Consider the following 17,389-nt stretch of genomic DNA (forward strand, 5'->3'; position numbering starts at 1 on the left):
GAGGCTGTCAATGTTACTGAAAGAGATACAGCTCTTGAAATAACTCTTTGTTTTATAGATCAACCACCGCATGCGGCCATTTTGATTGTTGCAAGCGGCTTAAAATCACAATACAAGCTGATATTCATCACAGAGACTAACAACAAAGATGAACAAGATGTATATCATGTTTTGGTCAAGACCTCCCACCATCGTCTTTCATATTCCTAACCCCAGACCAGCAACATGAACAAGAATAACAACAACATTGTGCCATGCCACTAGACCTTGAATACGTGGAGAAAGAGGAGGATGCCCTTGAGGAATTATCATTGTACCGGGCCTTGGCGAGGCAGCTGACCGGCATTCCAGGGAACCATGAAATCATACGCAATGAAGTCCTGCATCACTTTCTCAGGGTATGGTACAACCCTAAACATCCGCTGCACGGTGATTACCGTGGTATTGCGAGGCGATTTGATAATCAGGATGCTCCCGAGGGGTTCTCCATCTTTCAGCAGCTCTGCTTCCCAGATCGTGCCAACAACACAGGGTGCTTAGACCCAGTCGTTCAAATCATCACCAAAGCACTCCGGATCTGTGTGGAAATATATAGGTTTGAGGCCGACAGGGAAATTTCGTCAAATCAGAATGCAACCAGGGACTTCAATCCTGGAATACATTACCACCGAAATTTTTTTGGAGGGAGCAACTTTCCTATCTGCAGACTCGGCACCGAACCGCACCTTGGGTCAAGTCTAACCTCCATTGTCGAAAAAGAAGACGGAGCGAATTTGATCCGATATATGTTGGATATCAAACAGCAAATCCGAGACAAAAGCCAAAACGGAAATGGCCAGACGTACCAACACATTGAAATCAAGGAGGCACGTTGGTGGTGGGATCCAAAGCATGCTAAACTAGCATCAGATGCTGTTCATTGCTGGAATGAACACGATTCGGTTAGTTACCCTTATCCTCCTTGACTTTGGCTGATTCGGATAGGCAATTGCATCTTTTGCGAACGCAGGCTACCATCATTCTGAGCCTCCATCTGGCAAAACTCTGAAAGAGAATCGTGTATTTTCCAATTTCACGGTGATTGTAAAACGGCCAAATGAAGTCTATGATGCACTCAAACTTCTAAAGGAGGCGTTGAATCGCGCTCCTGCTCAGCGCGTTCCAGTCAACACAGATTTTTCATCGCCCCAAAACAAACGAGAATTACGCCAATACGTCGGGATCGATGCTGAGTTCAAGACTGTCTCAACAACAACAAACCTGGACGACGGCGAATATTTGGTCTCAGTGTTGTCAATTGCAGTTGACAGACACGTCACTTTCATGTTTTACGTCCTCGACATGTTGCAAAACCCCGAAGATGAAACTGTACCTGCGGTAAGCAGAGTTGTGGAGAGCATTTGCAACCCTCCCAAGATCTAACGTCTCTAGCTCGAGAAACTTTTTAAGGAGACCATCTTTGATCCAAATCTTCTGAAAATCTGGTGGAACTTCCAGCTAGACATCTATGTCATAGATACCACTATAGGTCAGTGTTCGAGCATGCATTGTCCGTTGTGTAATCATACTAATAAGCTACAGCGCACATGTACCAGAAAGAACCGCGAGATACATACCATGTAGAAGATCTTCATGGTCTCGTATATCCACTTCAAGAAGTCCAGCCTACGTTCAAGCTCACCAGTCCTTATTTCATGGGCAAGCGGCCAGAAGCACTGAAGTTTGATTCCTCCGATCACGACTGCAAGATGCATGCTAAACGCACCGACGAGCCTACTCTCAACCCTCTAGAGGCATACCCTAGAAATATTGCATGCCCGTGTAGGTTGGGGAATATAGACCTTGCTGCTTTAATCGGTCACATTGCCAGCGACCTCGGAATCGGCCCCGAAGTTAATGTGAAGAAGGTTTGGAGATATCCGCATTTCAGATTGGGATATGCCAAATTTCTGGACACTTTTTTGAGCGGAGATTGGGTACTTCCAATATTGGACTGGTTCAAGGATGCCCCAGCGCGAGCTGTCACATCCCACCATAACCAACGAGCCGACGCGGAAAAGACCGCCTGGTACCGGAGCCTTGGTCCTGGTATGGAAAATGACGCTGACAAATTGGGATATAATATTGGAGATGGTGAGTACTATTGATCCAGACCGAAAACGTGGTAACAGCTGTTCTGACAGGCATGAGTGTAGTCGTCGGTATCACGCTAACTTTCAGGTATTGCGCCCCTCTCAACGTTTACTGATATGTCCTAATAAAAACGTATCATAGATTTCTCACGACGACAGACGATCGTTATCTGTATGTGGAAACTTCGACCTACTGAGCATTTAAACTAATGAGGTAACAGGCTAGCAAGCCGACTTTTCAATACAGTCTTCAATGGAAACCTTCATACGATTTCGAGGGGTAACAGTCAGACGAGTGTAGATCAGACAGTCTACGAGCGCAGCATACCGCTGATTGAGGATAACCCGCGCTTATATATCATGCCCCGAAGAGTTGACATGGCTTATTTTGAGGTATCCCCTTTATATGACGCCCAATGGCTCGTAGACAACTCGTACATGGCACACGAAGAGCGCTGCCACCAAATGAGCAGTGACGGGCCACGATTTTATGCGCAGCCATCTATCGGACCATTTTTTGATCCCCTCCACTTCACCCTCTCGGCCAGCATCTTTACTACCAGCTGTCCCGAACTGCCCGCTGGATTGACGCCGCCCGTGGTACGAAAAGGAAGGTGTTATACCGACGATCTATGCGAATTGATCTGCGACACAAGGCGCCAAAACCTCCAATTCCGTTATGAACGTCCGAAAGGCCTCTTTTCCGCAATACAAGGGCAAAGAGGAGTCTATGGCGCATCATTATGTCACTTTGAAAGAGTCATGGACGCTCTCAACTCAGAGCCTCCTTCAAACCCTATGAGGCCAGCTGAAGAAGACATTCTACACGAAGTCCTACGCAATTACCCGACTAAACTTCAGCATCCACCTCAGCTACCACAGAACTGGGATGGAAGTCAAGATCAGAAATTCGAATCCGCTTCCGGGAGATACTACCACGGATTACAAATAGCGATGAATTCTCTCTACAAAGCGCAAAGGCTTTGTGGTCAAGTAGTTGCACCTTTCGGGAAAGACTTGCTAGACCAAGACGCGTCAGACTATCTAGAACGAATCCGAGCGACTCCAGAATGGAACCGACCTGCCGACTATAATTTGTATATCGACGATCTCTTCAATTACAATAAAACAACCAAGGTGATCAACTTATCCCTGGATGCCATCACGGACCTGTTTTCCGATCTGGCTAGGATTTGCCAAAATTACAATGCTGGCCGGGAAAACTACACCAGGCACTTCGGTCAGGCGCCCCCGCAACCATTCATGTCACAGCTCATACAGCAATTTGGGTCACAGACCCAACCACCACCTAGGCCGCAGCCCATGTTATTCGGGATGCAGACTCAACCACCACCCAGACCGCAGCCCATGTCGCCATTAGGGGTGCGTCCTATGTCGCCATATGGAGTGCAGCCCATGTCATCATACGGGGTGCAGACTCAACCACCACCCAGGCCGCAGCCCATGTCGCCATATGAAATGCAGTCTATGTCTCCATATAGAATGCAGCCTATGTCGCCGTTCGGGATGCAGCAACAATTCGGGCAAGCCCCGCCGCAAGAATTCCCATACTTCTCACCACAGCCACAACCGGCCCCCTACCCCATAACTGGAAAACGCTCTGCTGATTGGGCACTTGAGTGGCCCGCCAAACGTGCCCGTATTGACAATCGCCCATCCTCCGGGGCCCCTGCAGGCCCTCGTGCATTCAACCGACGCAGCAACACCACGGACACGGCTGCTAGCAATTTGGGAGATCTTAGTATCACGAGTACTGGTAGTACTTCCCCGCCTCTTACTCGACAGCAGATAAGGAGCAGAAATTGGAGAAGAGACGTTAGACCGCCGCGGCGTGAAAGGACACCGGAGGAAGAAGATGCCCCAACCCAGACCATCAGTGCCCCTAACAAAATCAATACCAACGTTGTTATAAGGGTAGTAGCTACTTCGCAAAGTGAGGGAGGGGGCGCTACAACGTCCGCAGATAGTGGGGTGGACGAAGACACAGTCGATAGAGGGGCTCCAGGAGCTCCAAGAGGAAGAGGGGGACTTCCAGGGGGTGATAGAGATCAAAGAGGAAGAGGCCGCGGTGCGCGACGTGGCAGAGGTGGACGTCATGGCTAGAGAGTTGTGACTGAAGTGAGGCGAGACTGACGAGTCTTCTGGGATTTTTGTTCTTTGTTTGTTCCTTCTGGTGCTGGAGGTTTTTGTTTTTCTTATTGTTGGTTGGCCTCGTCCTGTTGTGTTTCAGTGCTATTTTCAGTTTACTGCTGGATTTCAGAATTGCTTTCATAGACAGTACTAATACATCTGCTTTACTCAAGCGTAGTGCTTAGTGAAAACCCAGTCATTCCTTTAGATATGATTGAGGTAGGATGTCGCCAGCCAAGCCGCAGAACGCGGGCAGTTATGCCATCACGCGAGCTTGCTTCAGAAGGAGGAGACTCATGAGTTTCGTGAGCTGCTTTTTACCCCAAGCAGCTGCTGCGTCGACGGTATAATACGAGCATCGCTGGCACTCAGGGCTCTCTGCTTCTTCGATTATCCATCTTTCTTCTTCCGTCCTTTTTGCCTAAGCTAATAACAGCTCGCGTCTGCACAAAGTCAACGGTGTCGTCTGATCCTTGCCGTCATGTTGTTCGTTCATTCTCGTTGTGCTGCTCTCGTAGCGGCTACGGCTCTTTGGTTCGGTTCGACAGCTGCACAGTAATTCCGACGCCTCAGAGCTTTCCCTGAGCTCGGATGTGTTTTTCCACTGGACCAGTAAGTCCGTTCACTGTTGATTATGTTGATGGGGCGAATTTCTTGTCCACACAGTATTTCGATATTCGGCTTGAGGTGCATGCACTCGTGTCAGATACAATGGGCCCGTGCCAGGAGTTGTTTAATGGCGGCGTGTATGACAAGGTCGATGTTTTTTTCAAGATGGCCGAGTGCTTGGGAGAGGCTCTCGGGTGAAATGGTGTAGATGAATCATTGCTACCTCAATGGCTTGCATGTCATGTCGGTCCCTGCGAGGTGCGTGCATGGTGGGGTTGTGCTGGACAAATTACCTCAGAGCGCCAAGGCGGCGCCCGACGATGTTTCTGTCCCTCCAGCAGCGTCAGGCACAAAGGATTGTCGAGACACACGACTCGCTCGAACATCCCCACCACAAAGTCTGTACCCAGAGCCCAAAACACCTCGTCGAACTCGCCAGGTCCCTCCTCTCACATGGCCGCCCGATAGCCCGACACACCGAATAGATTTTCTCTAACAAGCTCGCGACACTACCGGCGGTGGAGGATGGACGCCCAGGTACGGCCCTTCCGTCCTGCACCCTAGCACCATGGCTGACACGTGCAGGTCGAAAATGCTATTCAGATAGCCTGGAGCCCCTCCGCCGACTATGAGCTCAAGAACCAGGCCATCAATTTCCTCAACCAGCTGCGCGCTGAGCCCGTCGCTGCCTGGAGCGTCTGCCTCGCCCTGTTCACTCGCTCGCCGCGCGCCGAAGAGGTCGTCCGCCATGTTGCGCTCGAGGTCGTCAACAGCGCCGTCCAGACGCAGCAGCTGGATGCGCAGAGCCTCGCCTTCATGAAGGACAACCTCATGGCCTACATCCGCGAGACGTATACCCAAGGCGGCACCGTTGACGAGGCGCACATACAGAACAAGCTCACCCAGACCATAACGTACCTTTTCACTTCGTTGTACTCGGCGGGTTGGGAATCCTTCTTCGACGACTTTAGGGCGCTGGCTGGTGACGCGACGGCGATTGGAAACATCAACCCCGCGGCCACCATGCTTTACCTCCGCATCCTGGGCTCAGTCCACGACGAAATCGCCGACGTGCTCATGTCCAGGACGCAGGAAGAGTCGAAGCGCAACGTCGAACTGAAGGACCTCGTAAGAGTAAGGGACGCGGAGAAGATTTCGATATCCTGGAGGGAGATTTTGGCAAAGTGGAGGCAGACGGATTTAGGTCTCATTGAAATGTGCCTGAAGACGGTCGCGAGATGGGTTAGCTGGATCGACATCTCCCTGGTCGTCAACCAGGACATGCTCAACAATCTCTTCGAGATCGCTGGCCAGCAAGGCTCCTCCGAGACCCCGGAGGGCAAGGTCCGGGATGCTGCTATCGATACTTTCACCGAGACCGTAGGCAAGAAGATGAAGGCACCAGACAAGATCCAGCTCATTGTTTTCCTGAATCTTGGAAATGTTGTAGGCCAGCTAATCGCGAGCCCCAACCTCGCCGACCAGTCCGTCTCTACTTATGACAATGACCTTGCCGAGGCCGTTGCCAAGCTGGTCAACACTACTATTTTCGATATTGTCAAGGTCCTGGACACTGAAGCCGATGAAGCTGTCAGGCAGCAAACCAATGAGCTGTTGCAGGCCTTTGTGCCATATCTTCTCCGCTTCTTCTCAGATGAATACGACGAGATTTGCTCTACTGTCATTCCCTCCCTTACAGATCTCCTTACTCTCTTCAGGAAGGTCGTTAAGAGCCAAGGCGCTCTGCCGCAAGAGTACGCGGCGATGCTGTCGCCCATCCTTGAGTCCATCATTGCTAAGATGAAGTACGACTCCACGGCGAGCTGGGGTGACGAGGACGACGAGACGGATGAGGCAGAGTTCCAGGAGCTGCGCAAGCGGTTGCACGTCCTGCAGCAGCAGGTCGCAGCAATCGATGAGATGCTGTATATTGACACTCTGTCCAACAAGATTGCTGGCATCTTGAGCAACTTTGATCAGCCAAACTCGGGTATGACATGGCGCGACGTTGAGCTTGCCCTGCACGAGATGTATTTGTTCGGCGAGTTGGCAGTCAGAAATGGCGGCATGTATGCGAAGCGAGAGCCTTCTTCCGTGGCATCAGCGAGGTTGATTGAAATGATGACGAAGATGGTGGAGTCGAGTATGCCCATGTCCCGCCCTGAGCCGTGCTTGCAGATACTGACTTTCAGCAGATGTTGCTGCCACCGACGATTTCCCCGTCATCCCACTCCAGTATATGGAGATTTGCGTTCGTTACTCGGCTTTCTTCGAACAGAACTCCTCCCTCATCCCAAGGGTCCTCGAGAACTTTGTGCGCCTTATCCACACCAGTCATCCCAAGCTCCGCCTCCGCTCTTGGTACCTCTTCTTCCGCTTCGTCAAGACCCTTCGCTCGCAGATCGGCACCGTTTCACAGACAGTCATCCAGGCCATTGGTGATCTTCTGGCTATTAAGGCCGAGCTGCCAGATGACAATGATGATGATGATATGTCTTCAGAGGATAATGCAACCTCTCCGGACGCCGTTTTCAACTCCCAGCTTTACCTTTTTGAGGCTGTTGGCTGCATCTCCTCGCCCCCCACAGTACCCGTAGAGAGCAAGATCATGTATGCACGTGAAGTCATGAATCCTCTTTTCGGACAACTGGAGCAGAACCTTGGACCGGCTAAGAGCGGCGACGAGCGCGCCATCCTCGAGGTTCACCATCTCATCATGGCCATTGGTACTCTCGCTCGCGGTTTTTCGGATTGGATGCCTGGTGCCTCCGGCGCACCTCCAGCCAACGAAGTTTCCGAGGAGTTCGTACGTGCGGCAGAGGTCATCTTGGTCGCCCTTGAATCACTTAAGTCTTCTATGACTGTTCGTACATCCGCGCGCTTCGCCTTCTCTCGCCTCATTGGCGTTCTTGGTTCCCGTGTGCTGCAGCAATTGCCAAGGTGGATCGAAGGTCTGTTGAGCGAGAGCTCAACGAAGGACGAGATGGCCACCTTCCTGCGTCTCCTGGACCAGGTTGTCTTTGGCTTCAAGGCAGAGATTTTTGCCATGCTGGACACGCTGCTCACGCCGCTGTTGCAGCGCGTTTTCGCGGGTCTGGCCGAACCCACGTCGGGTACGGATGATGAGATTCAGCTGGCGGAGCTGAGGAGAGAATACCTTAACTTCCTGCTCGTGATTCTGAACCAGGATCTGGCTGGGGTTTTCATCAGCAACAGTAAGTTCCATCTGCGCCACAACATGACTTTCCATGTTCGATCATATATGGCCGCTTTGAAAGCTAACCTAAGATCGCCGCAACAGCCAACCAGTCGACTTTCGATACCATCATCACGACCATCGAACACTTTGCCCGTGACCCGACTGATTATCCGACCGCGCGCCTTTCCCTCTTAGTCCTCATCCGTATGATTGCCGTCTGGGGTGGCCCTGATATCTCTCTCAGCAACCCCACGCCGCCTGCGCCGGTTCTTCCCGGTTTTGATTCCTTCGCGATGACCCGCATTCACCCGCTGTCCTGGTCCGTACCCGGAACCCCTGGGTTCAACGCCAAGGATCCACAGGCGCGCCACGTTCTTATGGAGCTCGCCGCCATGCAACTAGAAATCCTGAAGAAGACCGGACCTGAATATCTCGAACGGTTGAGGAGCGAGTTGGTTGGCATGGGTGTCGACGCTGGCTCTGCAGATGACTATGCCCGCAGCCTTACCGAGGGGCAGAAGAACGAGAAGGGCTTCAAGAACTATTTCCTGCAGTTCCTGGGACGCGCGATGGGGGGAAGCTGAGCGCCAGGCTTGGTCACGACTTTTCCTGGTTCCTCTTAATTCCCTGGCGGCGCTGACCAGCCACACTCTTGGACGGCCCGCCTCTCTCTTCTCATCAGACGCATTCTGGCCATCATTTACCTAGCATCCTCTCTCCTCTTTGTTTCCTAAGCATCTCTTTCCTGCTCGTCAGCATACCCCCAAACTCTCAAAAGAATTGTCATCATAGCATCAGCTTTCAATTTTCTCATTCATCATCGTTTCTAGCGCGCAACTCTTCGTAAGTGAGAGGAGATTTAAATTCACCAAAGGTCTAACTCGCACACGGATGGAAAAGCAGAGGGGTGGAGTTTGCACAGAGTTTTCTGGGAGCGGTGGATTGTTCGGGAGGTGGTGGTGGTGGTGGTGGTGTTGTTGTTGTTGTTGTTGTTGTTGTTGCGCACGCACGAGCTTTCGTTGCTGCTGCGGGGAGTGGGATGAGGGGTTGCTGTTGCTGCCGAAGTGGTGGGAGGTGATGGCAGGAGAGGACGGATAGGGTTTAGGTGATGGGTGAGGGGCTTGTAGCTGAATAGAGAGATAATCTTTAGCTGCCAGTGTGTGGTTGTGCTGATACTGAGCGCTTGGTGGGGCTAGCTTTGCCGTGGGCGGGACAAGCGTTGTTAATATCGACTGGCTCCCACAGAAGAAGCAAACAAGTACTCATGCATGCATCCTGGCGCCGTACCTGCATATGTACTGTGTCTAGGTGTAACCCATAATGGAACCTCTCCCCTGCTCCGGAACAACAATCACCCTCTCCGCCCTCCCGGACACTCTCACAACAACCCGGCACCCCGCACCCCATAAACACACACCCCACCTCCCCCGCACAGTTAATCAAATCTCCGACCAGTAAGATTGCAATCTCGCATCCAGGGCCACTGAACAGCGCTCTTTCGAGCAAGATCCGACGTCGCGTCGCGCGAGTGTGGGGTCTTCCTCCCGTGGGGCCGTACATGTACTGTACATACTGTACGAGCCGTGTAAATACCACCCCCTGTGGTGTCTGAGCGCCCATGTAAGATGCAGCCCGTATGTTCGACGCTGGGGCGGATTGCCCGATTGAGGCGTTGCCGAGGGAGGCAGCAGCCAAGCGGGTGCCAAGGAACTGTACCCACTGCGCTGACGGTCAGTCATCGTATCACGACCTGACCGCAAATTTGCTGCTGTTACCATTGAAGAGCAATTTTTGGAGTCGTCCGGAGGGAGTCGTGGTGGCTGTGGTGACGGGAACGCGGGGATTCCAGCAGCAAGTCCACCTAGGTAAGTAATTGGATACCCGGGCGAGGGCAGACATCTACTACCGAAATGGACTCTCGTATCTCAGATCCCTCTTCTCCTTGGACGGTGGAGCCGTATCGGAGACCGAGTATGCAGGTCATATGCGATATAAGAGTCGAGTTTTTCCATCCACTCTCATGCTTGCTTGTCCATTTAGCCGCATAGAGATCACCAGGAACACTGACTGGGGTCGCGGTCGGAGGTGCATAGAAAAAGCCACTGAGCCCTGACGATGGCGTAGGTGGGTTCTCTCTCTCTTTTTAGCTACCAGTCATGCGTTTGCTGGTAGTCTTTCTCGGCTTCCTCGTGGCTGGCGCGCAGTCCGCAAGCCTCAATGCCTCTGCGCCTACTGCCAAGGTGCTCAATGGCACGTATGCAGGCCGCTACTTGGCCGGCTGGGATCAGGACGTGTTCCTGGGGATACCGTTTGCGCAGCCGCCGGTCGGAGAGCTGCGCTTCAGGTGGCCTCGGTCGTTGAACAGTTCGTTCTCTGGCGTGAGGAACGCCACTCAGTACGGCCACACGTGCATCCAGCACACGAGCACGCTGGGCATCACGGCCGACAACGACGAGGACTGCCTGAACTTGAACAGTACGGCCGGGGTGGTGTGTTGTTTTTATATCTCGATAACAGAAGGCTGACATGACATGCGCAGTCGTGCGCCCCAGCGGGTACACCAACACCAGCCTGCCCGTCCTCGTCTGGATCTACGGCGGCGGCCTCAGCGCCGGATCGGGCGCCGACCCGCAATACAACCTGTCGGGCATAGTGCGGCGCGCCCAAGACATGGGGCAGCCCATCGTCGGCGTCAGCATCAACTACCGGCTCAGCATCTGGGGCTTCCTGCAATCGCCGCAGCTGCTGGCCGAAGGCAGCGCCAACGCGGGGCTGCTGGACCAGCGCCTGGCGCTGCGCTGGCTGCAAGACAACATCGGCGCGTTTGGCGGCGACGCTGCCCGCGTCACCGTCTGGGGCGAGTCGGCCGGCGCCCAGAGCATCGCGCTGCACCTGTACGCCTACGACGGGCGGGACGACGGGCTCTTTGCGCGCGCGATCCTCGAGTCGGGCGGGCCCTCGGGCGCAGCCCTGTCCCCGCTGGCCTCCTACGCCGCGCCCTTCGAGAACCTCACCCGCAGCGTCGACTGCCTGGAAGCCGAGGACCAGCTGGCGTGCCTGCGCGCCCTCCCCGCCTCGACCCTGCACGCCGCGCACCCCTCGCAGGTCTGGAACCCCATCGTCGACGGGGACTTCCTCACAGCCTACCCTTCCCAACTCACCCCCGAGCGCAAATTCCTCAAGCTCCCCCTCCTCGCCGGCGCAAACTCCGACGAAGGCGCCTCCTTCAGCATCGACACCTCCGTCGACAACGCCACCGCCCTCGCCCACGCCCTCTTCCCCTGGCGCGCCTACGCCCTCTCCCCACCCACCATCCGCACGCTCCTGTCCCTCTACCCGAACGACACCACAACGCCCAAGCCGCCCTTCCACGTCCCGCCGGACGCCCCGCCCTTCCCGGGCCGGGGCGCGCAATGGCGCCGCGCAGCCTCCATCGGCGGCGACCTGGTCATGGTGGCGCCGCGGCGCAAGCTGGCCGAGGCGTACGCCGCCGCGGGCCAGGCCGTCTACAGCTACCGGTTCGACACGCCGCTGTGGAACGCCAGCGCCCAGACGGGCGCGAACCACTTCTGCAACGTCGTCTTCTCGTTCCAGAACGTGAGCGGGGCGCTGGGCCCTGTGCCCGGGTTTGAGTCGTACGCGCTGCTGAGTCGCGGCATTGGCGCTGCGTATGCGAATTTTGCTGCTAACGGGGATCCGAATGCTGCTAGTGCTGCTGCTGCTGCTGCTGCTGCTGCTGCTGCTGCTGCTGCTGCTGGGGAGGGCGAGGACGCGTTGCCCTTGTGGCCGAGGTATGATGTGGATGCGCCGAAGAATATGGTCTTGAATGCGAATGGCAGCTTTGTCGAGGATGATACGTGGCGGAAGGAGGGGATCGCGTTTATTAATTCCGAGGAGGTTGGGCGAGAGCTTTTTTCGTAGGGGACTTTGGATGGTTTCTTCCAGCTTTTTCTTTCCTTCTTTCCCTTCTTGCTGTCAATGGCGGACTGTTTAGGTAGGTAGGTCGTAGTTGTTTGGTTGGCGTGGTTTTTTTCCCGTCATGCTTGTACGGCAGTAGTTTGGCACAGTACGGCTATCTCAACTGAATATCGTGCACAGTTAAGCACTTCATTATGTAGATTTCTTTACTGCGTTGAGTTAGCTTCACTAGATACATCGAGAACGAGCACTTTACATATTGTTCAAACATCATAACCGCTGAGCAGAGCACTGCTTGCACAACTGGAAGCTATGGGTATTTTACTACTAGACTACAGTCATTATTCATACATCATCAAGCACTCTAAGTACAACCCCCGATTTTATAAACTTAACCCTGCATCTCGATGCCTCCGCTGTTGTGAATCACCTCGCCCGTGACGTAGCTACCGAACGGGCTGGCAAGGAAGACATACGCGGTCGCGACCTCGACGGGCATGCCAGGGCGGTTAAGCGGCGCCTGGCCGACACCAAGGCTGTCCATGGATTCCTTGGGGGCGTTTTTCGTCGCCGGCTGAAGGGGGGTCCAGCTGTTTTAAGCGTCAGCGCAATTAATCTCAGACAAGTGTGTTGGGTCTCAAGTCACTCACATGATACCAGGCGCGACAGCGTTGATGCGGATGCCGTGCTTGGCCTGCTGCTGGGCCAGAGAACGCGTAAACGTCGTGATGGCGCCCTTGGTCGAGGAGTAGTCGACCAGCTGCGGGTTACCCATGTACGCGGCGACGGAGGACGAGTTGATGATGCAGCTGCCCCTCTTCATGTGTTGGAGCGCGTACTTGGACATGGCGAACATGGACAGGATGTTCGTGCGGTAAGTCTTCTCGACAACGCTGAGATCAATGTCGCGGAGGTCCTCGCAGATTTCTTGCATGGCGCCTGCGCAGCAGATGGTGTCGTTAGTTCCAGCCTTCCACATTTTGGGTGTGGCCTTGCAAGCAAGCACCCTGGATTCGACCTACTGTTGTTGACCAGCACGCTCAGCTTTCCAAACGCCTTCATGTGCCCCTCGACAGCCTTCTTGCAGTTCTCCTCCTCGCGCAAGTTCAGCGCCATGAGGTTTGCCTTCCTGCCCGCCTTCTCAATCGCGGCCTTGGTCCACTGGGCATCCTCCTCCTCCTCGGGCAGATACACGATGCTGATGTCGGCGCCCTCACGAGCCATCAGGACGGCCACGGAGCGGCCAATGCCAGAGTCGCCGCCCGTGATGAGGACCGCCTTGTCCTGCAGCAGCCCGCGCCCCTCGTACTCCTTCAGGTATGGCTTGCCGTCGTCGGTCCAGTGCTCGAGCTGCGTAAAGTTCGCGCCCGGCTTGAGCTTGGCGTCCAGGCCGGGTCCGCCCTCCTGGTCCTGCGGCTGGAGCTCGGTGCTGGGGTATGCGGTGATGGGCTTCTGTTGCTCGGACATGGTTGGTGCGTGAGGCGGTTTGAAGTGGTATTAAGAAACACAAAAGGTACTAGAGTCTGTTAAGTTAACTAGAGAACTTTTAGAGAGGTGAATTGATAAAGTGGTGAGGCCGAATGGACGCAGCGAGGGAGGAGGATATTTGTTGCTTCCATTGCAGCTTTACAACGTCATAGGGCGACGACCGACATCATTCGTCATCGAGACGGATGCGGACCAACTTGAGAAGTCGCGCGTGGGTCTCTCGACTCGAGCGTTGCCACCTCCGTGGAGCACCGTTGTTGACAGCGCCAAGAGCGCTGCTTCAGACTTTTGCGCCAAGCGCAATTACTGCCCGTAGATTTGGTGTCACATGCGTGGTGTTGATGAGCCAGGGAGCGCATGGATCGTCAGGCCGGGCTTCGGTCCATTCATCCTCCGACCAAAGTCCTAGATTAATATCCAACAACAAACAACATTCTTTAAGATTCGTCTATTTCGTTGACACTGTAGTTCTTAGCCTCTGATGTACTTTTGTTTATTATGGATTACATTCTTGCATAGAGCACTCCAGCCCCACGCTAAACATCACATCCGCATCGACTTTAATCTAAAAAGTACCGTATACAAATCTCCAAAATAAAAACGTATACTGTATGCCTGCTTATATTTTCCTATCAGTTTCTTCAACGTCTCATGGTTGCTGCGCACGCACCGAAGATGCGATGAGCAAAAAACAAAAATGAAGGTCGTGCCCGGGATCGAACCGGGATTGCGAGAATGTTCTGAAGATCAGAATCTCGAGTGCTAGCCATTACACTACACAACCAATGAATCATCATATGATTGTGAAAACAAATTTTCACGTTTTAATCTATATAGTATAATATTTTGATTAAGAAGGCCCAGACCACTCCCCAGGATAAAGGCACTAAATTCCTTCGGTCCCCAGAATCATACGATGTTCTGTCTGTGCGAGAGAATATCATTGTACTCGCTCATATCTCGGAGAAAACTACTCCCCAACCATCTACAGAACAATTCACGAACCAATAGCTCAAAGTATGTAGGCGAAAGCGCTACGGACCCCTGCGCTGTTCCCCTAGTCGGTAATGTCCTCGTTGAGCAGTATTCGTATACCGTCATCAGTTGTCCAGAGAATCGAACCATTCTTTGTCAGAATACTAATCCACGGACTCTTATTAGTGAACACTAAAGTCTCGCCTCCAGAGCTCGACGCCGCTGAAGCCCACGCACGAGTCCCGTTGACGTAGTTGACAAGATTTCCCTCCTCTTAGAAAGCCAGCTTACACTGCTTGCCGTTTGTACTGCAATTGCCAGTGTATCCACCGTAATGCTCCGAGGACCAAAGAGTGATCCATCCCTTCTCTCCATTTGAGGTGTTGTAGACGACCAGATTGTTGTCGTTTTGAAAAACAAATCGTGTGTGTCCAGTCGTAGCGTTGTCGAACCCAGCTATATTGTCTCCGCTGGCAAGGATTTCGAGTTGGCCGGCGCGGTTGGTCTTTGATGCTGTAGCAAGAGCTGCAATGCCGCTGGGAACGTTTTGATTTAGATTGTGCAGCCAGGCAGTTTTTTTTTTTTTTTTTCCACTCACCTATGGTCCCTACCACTGTGCTCTGATCGAGATGTAAGGCCGCCTCCGACGCCTCCACCAATGGCCGCAGCGAGTATGATAAGAATGACAATAGCGGCGGTGATGTAAAAATGCAATGACTTCATGCCGCAAATACGCTTCGATTTATCACCTTCACATGCAGCTGCTGGTGTTTGATAACCATCAAATCTGTTATCGTCCTGAAAATGGTGTTCCACGACGCAGAGGGATGCATCTTGTTGTACTGTAGAATGGAGCCCTTCCTGACCGTAAACCACCTGTAGGCCTTCCGAATCCTTACTCATGTCAGGTATGTATGGTAGCTTCAAAAGACTAATATCAAGAAAGGAAAAATCGATGATGGTCGCACATTGTCTACAAGTGAACCAGCTGAAACTATATAAGCTGGTACAGCGCAAGGCTGTTGAGCTGACGGTGGCGCACTCTGAGGGGCCGAGAAAAAGAAATCGGCACCATTTAAGCCAATAAAAGATTGGCCCCGGTTAATTTCACCACCCCTCTGACTATTTTTACCACTCCACGTGGTTAACTCACGCTGCCAACACGCGTTTGAGTAACCATACAACTTGCTCCGTGTGACTGAAATAAGTTAAATTCTCATAGACCCTCAGGCATAGCCTGTAGAATCTGTTAGGAAGGAAAGTATAAAAGAGAAAAGCACTAAAGAAAAAGGTAAAAGTACGAGACAGTTAAGTAGGAAACGAACATACATATATATATATAAAGCTAAACTAAAGAAGTACTAGCGGTTGCCTATTTTAGGGGGTGGTAAAAATAGGTAGAAGGTGTGGTGAGATTAACCGGCGCCTAAAAGATTGGACATACCACAATGCAACGGGTTGTAAAAATAGTTCAAATTACTTACAGAGCTGAGTAGTGGTCGTATAATTATCCATGTCTGGAGAATGGGAGGAATTGCCGCAATCAAAATCGCATTAACTCTTGTCTTTCGAATGACATGCGCCCCGATAATGTACAGTCATGACTGATTGCTACGTTTGATCTGTGAGGCTTCCGACCGTCAAAAACCGTTTACCATCCGAGCCCTCTTTAGTGTAGACTGTTTCAAAGGCTCATCTCCTTAATCGTTAAGGCAATCAAGAGGCTACGCAAACGCTAGTCGGATACACCAACGAATGCTCTTTTAACGGTCGGAAGTTGCTGACTAGCTCAATCTGTGTTACCGGTATTGACTGTATGGGGACGCAGTGCATAGGTTGTAACAACAGCAGATCCCTACAATACCTCATCATCTGATTCTCCGGGTAACATGTTCCATGATTCTGTGAGTTCCAGAGACCAGTTCGACTCCCAATCCCATAGTTCTCCTGCCAGTGCAGTATCTCTGATCCATTCTTGGCAATCAAGAATATCGCCATTCATCATATGTCTTTTTGAAGGTTCTACTATCACCACGCCGAGTTCGAGCTTATGGTCTGTGACTGGCGTGTCCTCGACTGGGTGAGATACCCCAGAACTCATTCTTCCAGGGGAAAAACCATTCAATGCGTGGTCTGCCGCCACATTGACTATCAAAGTCTTCATGTCGCGTTGGGCGGCTATTGGAAGAATGGTCCTATGAAACGATTCACGATCGAGGTCGTCGGCGCGCGTGAGTACCAGGCAATCTAGCGAACTGAGTTGCTCGAGACTAGGGGCCATTCTGGGATCTCCAAGAGCCACATTGTACAGCGCCAGCTTTTTCAATTTAGACCAACCAGCCCAAACCAAAGTCTCAGCTTCTGCCGGTGGAGATCCTAGGTCAAATACCGAGAGGTAGAGTTCATCCCTAGAGCTGGTGAATTCCTCCAGTGCAGTTAGTTGCTGGAAAGCCGCACGGAGCTTTGGGCGTACGTTTAGATGGTCCTCGTCAGGGTACAATGAACGGAGAGGAATATCGATGACAAGGCGTCTAAGCGTGCCGCTCATGACTGACAATAGTTCGTATGTCCATTGAGCGGTAGGAAGATCATCGATTGTATGCGGCGGGAATGGAGCCAGAAAGAGATTCGTCAGGCAGGGCGCCAGGTCGACATGCGGCAGAGTTGAATCCTCGGAACGCGACGAGAAGGCATGAAGAGTAAGCAGGAGCCGTCGGAGCCGTTCGGCGGAGTCGATGTATAAACAGTGCTGGAAAAGGCAGCGAACCGCAACAGTATAGGTAGCCCTCGAGACAAGGGTGAAGGATAAGATGGCGCGAACTCTAGGGTCTGAGGGGCATAGAGCGACGGCCCTTGATGGACGGAGAGATTCCAGCACGTGAAGCCATAGTTCCGGCGGGAGCGTGGTCATTGTTTG

At 52.7% G+C, this 17,389-nt stretch overlaps 6 protein-coding genes and 1 non-coding gene across 7 annotated transcripts; 3 read left to right on the plus strand and 4 right to left on the minus strand.

Annotated features, from left to right (window-relative positions):
• Window positions 1–254: 254 nt before the first annotated feature.
• K452DRAFT_358506 (uncharacterized protein) lies at window positions 255–4,367 on the plus strand (the record flags this gene model as incomplete). The annotated part of the gene is made up of 8 exons (XM_033546200.1): window positions 255–941; window positions 985–1,377; window positions 1,432–1,528; window positions 1,582–2,133; window positions 2,172–2,220; window positions 2,275–2,304; window positions 2,354–4,086; window positions 4,121–4,367. 8 exons carry the CDS (start codon window positions 255–257, stop codon window positions 4,264–4,266), a joined length of 3,687 nt encoding a protein of 1,228 aa, XP_033397747.1. The 3' UTR covers window positions 4,267–4,367.
• Window positions 4,368–5,417: 1,050 nt separating this feature from the next.
• K452DRAFT_326579 (uncharacterized protein) lies at window positions 5,418–8,675 on the plus strand (the record flags this gene model as incomplete). Its single annotated transcript, XM_033544855.1, has 4 exons — window positions 5,418–5,429; window positions 5,478–7,035; window positions 7,088–8,107; window positions 8,194–8,675. 4 exons carry the CDS (start codon window positions 5,418–5,420, stop codon window positions 8,673–8,675), a joined length of 3,072 nt encoding a protein of 1,023 aa, XP_033397748.1.
• A 1,572-nt stretch (window positions 8,676–10,247) lies between these two features.
• K452DRAFT_227655 (uncharacterized protein) lies at window positions 10,248–12,012 on the plus strand (the record flags this gene model as incomplete). The annotated part of the gene is made up of 2 exons (XM_033536910.1): window positions 10,248–10,566; window positions 10,631–12,012. The coding sequence occupies 2 exons, from the start codon at window positions 10,248–10,250 to the stop codon at window positions 12,010–12,012; spliced, it is 1,701 nt and encodes a 566-aa protein (XP_033397749.1).
• A 388-nt stretch (window positions 12,013–12,400) lies between these two features.
• Window positions 12,401–13,476, minus strand: K452DRAFT_227474 (uncharacterized protein; the record flags this gene model as incomplete). Its single annotated transcript, XM_033536901.1, has 3 exons — window positions 12,401–12,599; window positions 12,660–12,948; window positions 13,032–13,476. 3 exons carry the CDS (start codon window positions 13,474–13,476, stop codon window positions 12,401–12,403), a joined length of 933 nt encoding a protein of 310 aa, XP_033397750.1.
• A 722-nt stretch (window positions 13,477–14,198) lies between these two features.
• On the minus strand, window positions 14,199–14,281 carry K452DRAFT_t79. The gene has a single exon. It is a non-coding gene; the product is annotated as a tRNA-Gln (tRNA).
• Window positions 14,282–14,554: 273 nt separating this feature from the next.
• On the minus strand, window positions 14,555–15,426 carry K452DRAFT_358510 (uncharacterized protein; the record flags this gene model as incomplete). The annotated part of the gene is made up of 3 exons (XM_033546201.1): window positions 15,071–15,426; window positions 14,764–15,008; window positions 14,555–14,694 (listed from the first exon to the last, which is right to left on the minus strand). Exons 1-3 carry the CDS (start codon window positions 15,373–15,375, stop codon window positions 14,555–14,557), a joined length of 690 nt encoding a protein of 229 aa, XP_033397751.1. The 5' UTR covers window positions 15,376–15,426.
• A 413-nt stretch (window positions 15,427–15,839) lies between these two features.
• On the minus strand, window positions 15,840–17,383 carry K452DRAFT_358511 (uncharacterized protein; the record flags this gene model as incomplete). Its single annotated transcript, XM_033546202.1, has 1 exon — window positions 15,840–17,383. One exon carries the CDS (start codon window positions 17,381–17,383, stop codon window positions 16,328–16,330), a length of 1,056 nt encoding a protein of 351 aa, XP_033397752.1. The 3' UTR covers window positions 15,840–16,327.
• Between the last annotated feature and the right edge of the window lie 6 nt (window positions 17,384–17,389).

The sequence above is a fragment of the Aplosporella prunicola genome (genome assembly GCF_010093885.1).
Source record: "Aplosporella prunicola CBS 121167 unplaced genomic scaffold K452scaffold_12, whole genome shotgun sequence".
NCBI classification, from domain to species: domain Eukaryota; kingdom Fungi; phylum Ascomycota; class Dothideomycetes; order Botryosphaeriales; family Aplosporellaceae; genus Aplosporella; species Aplosporella prunicola.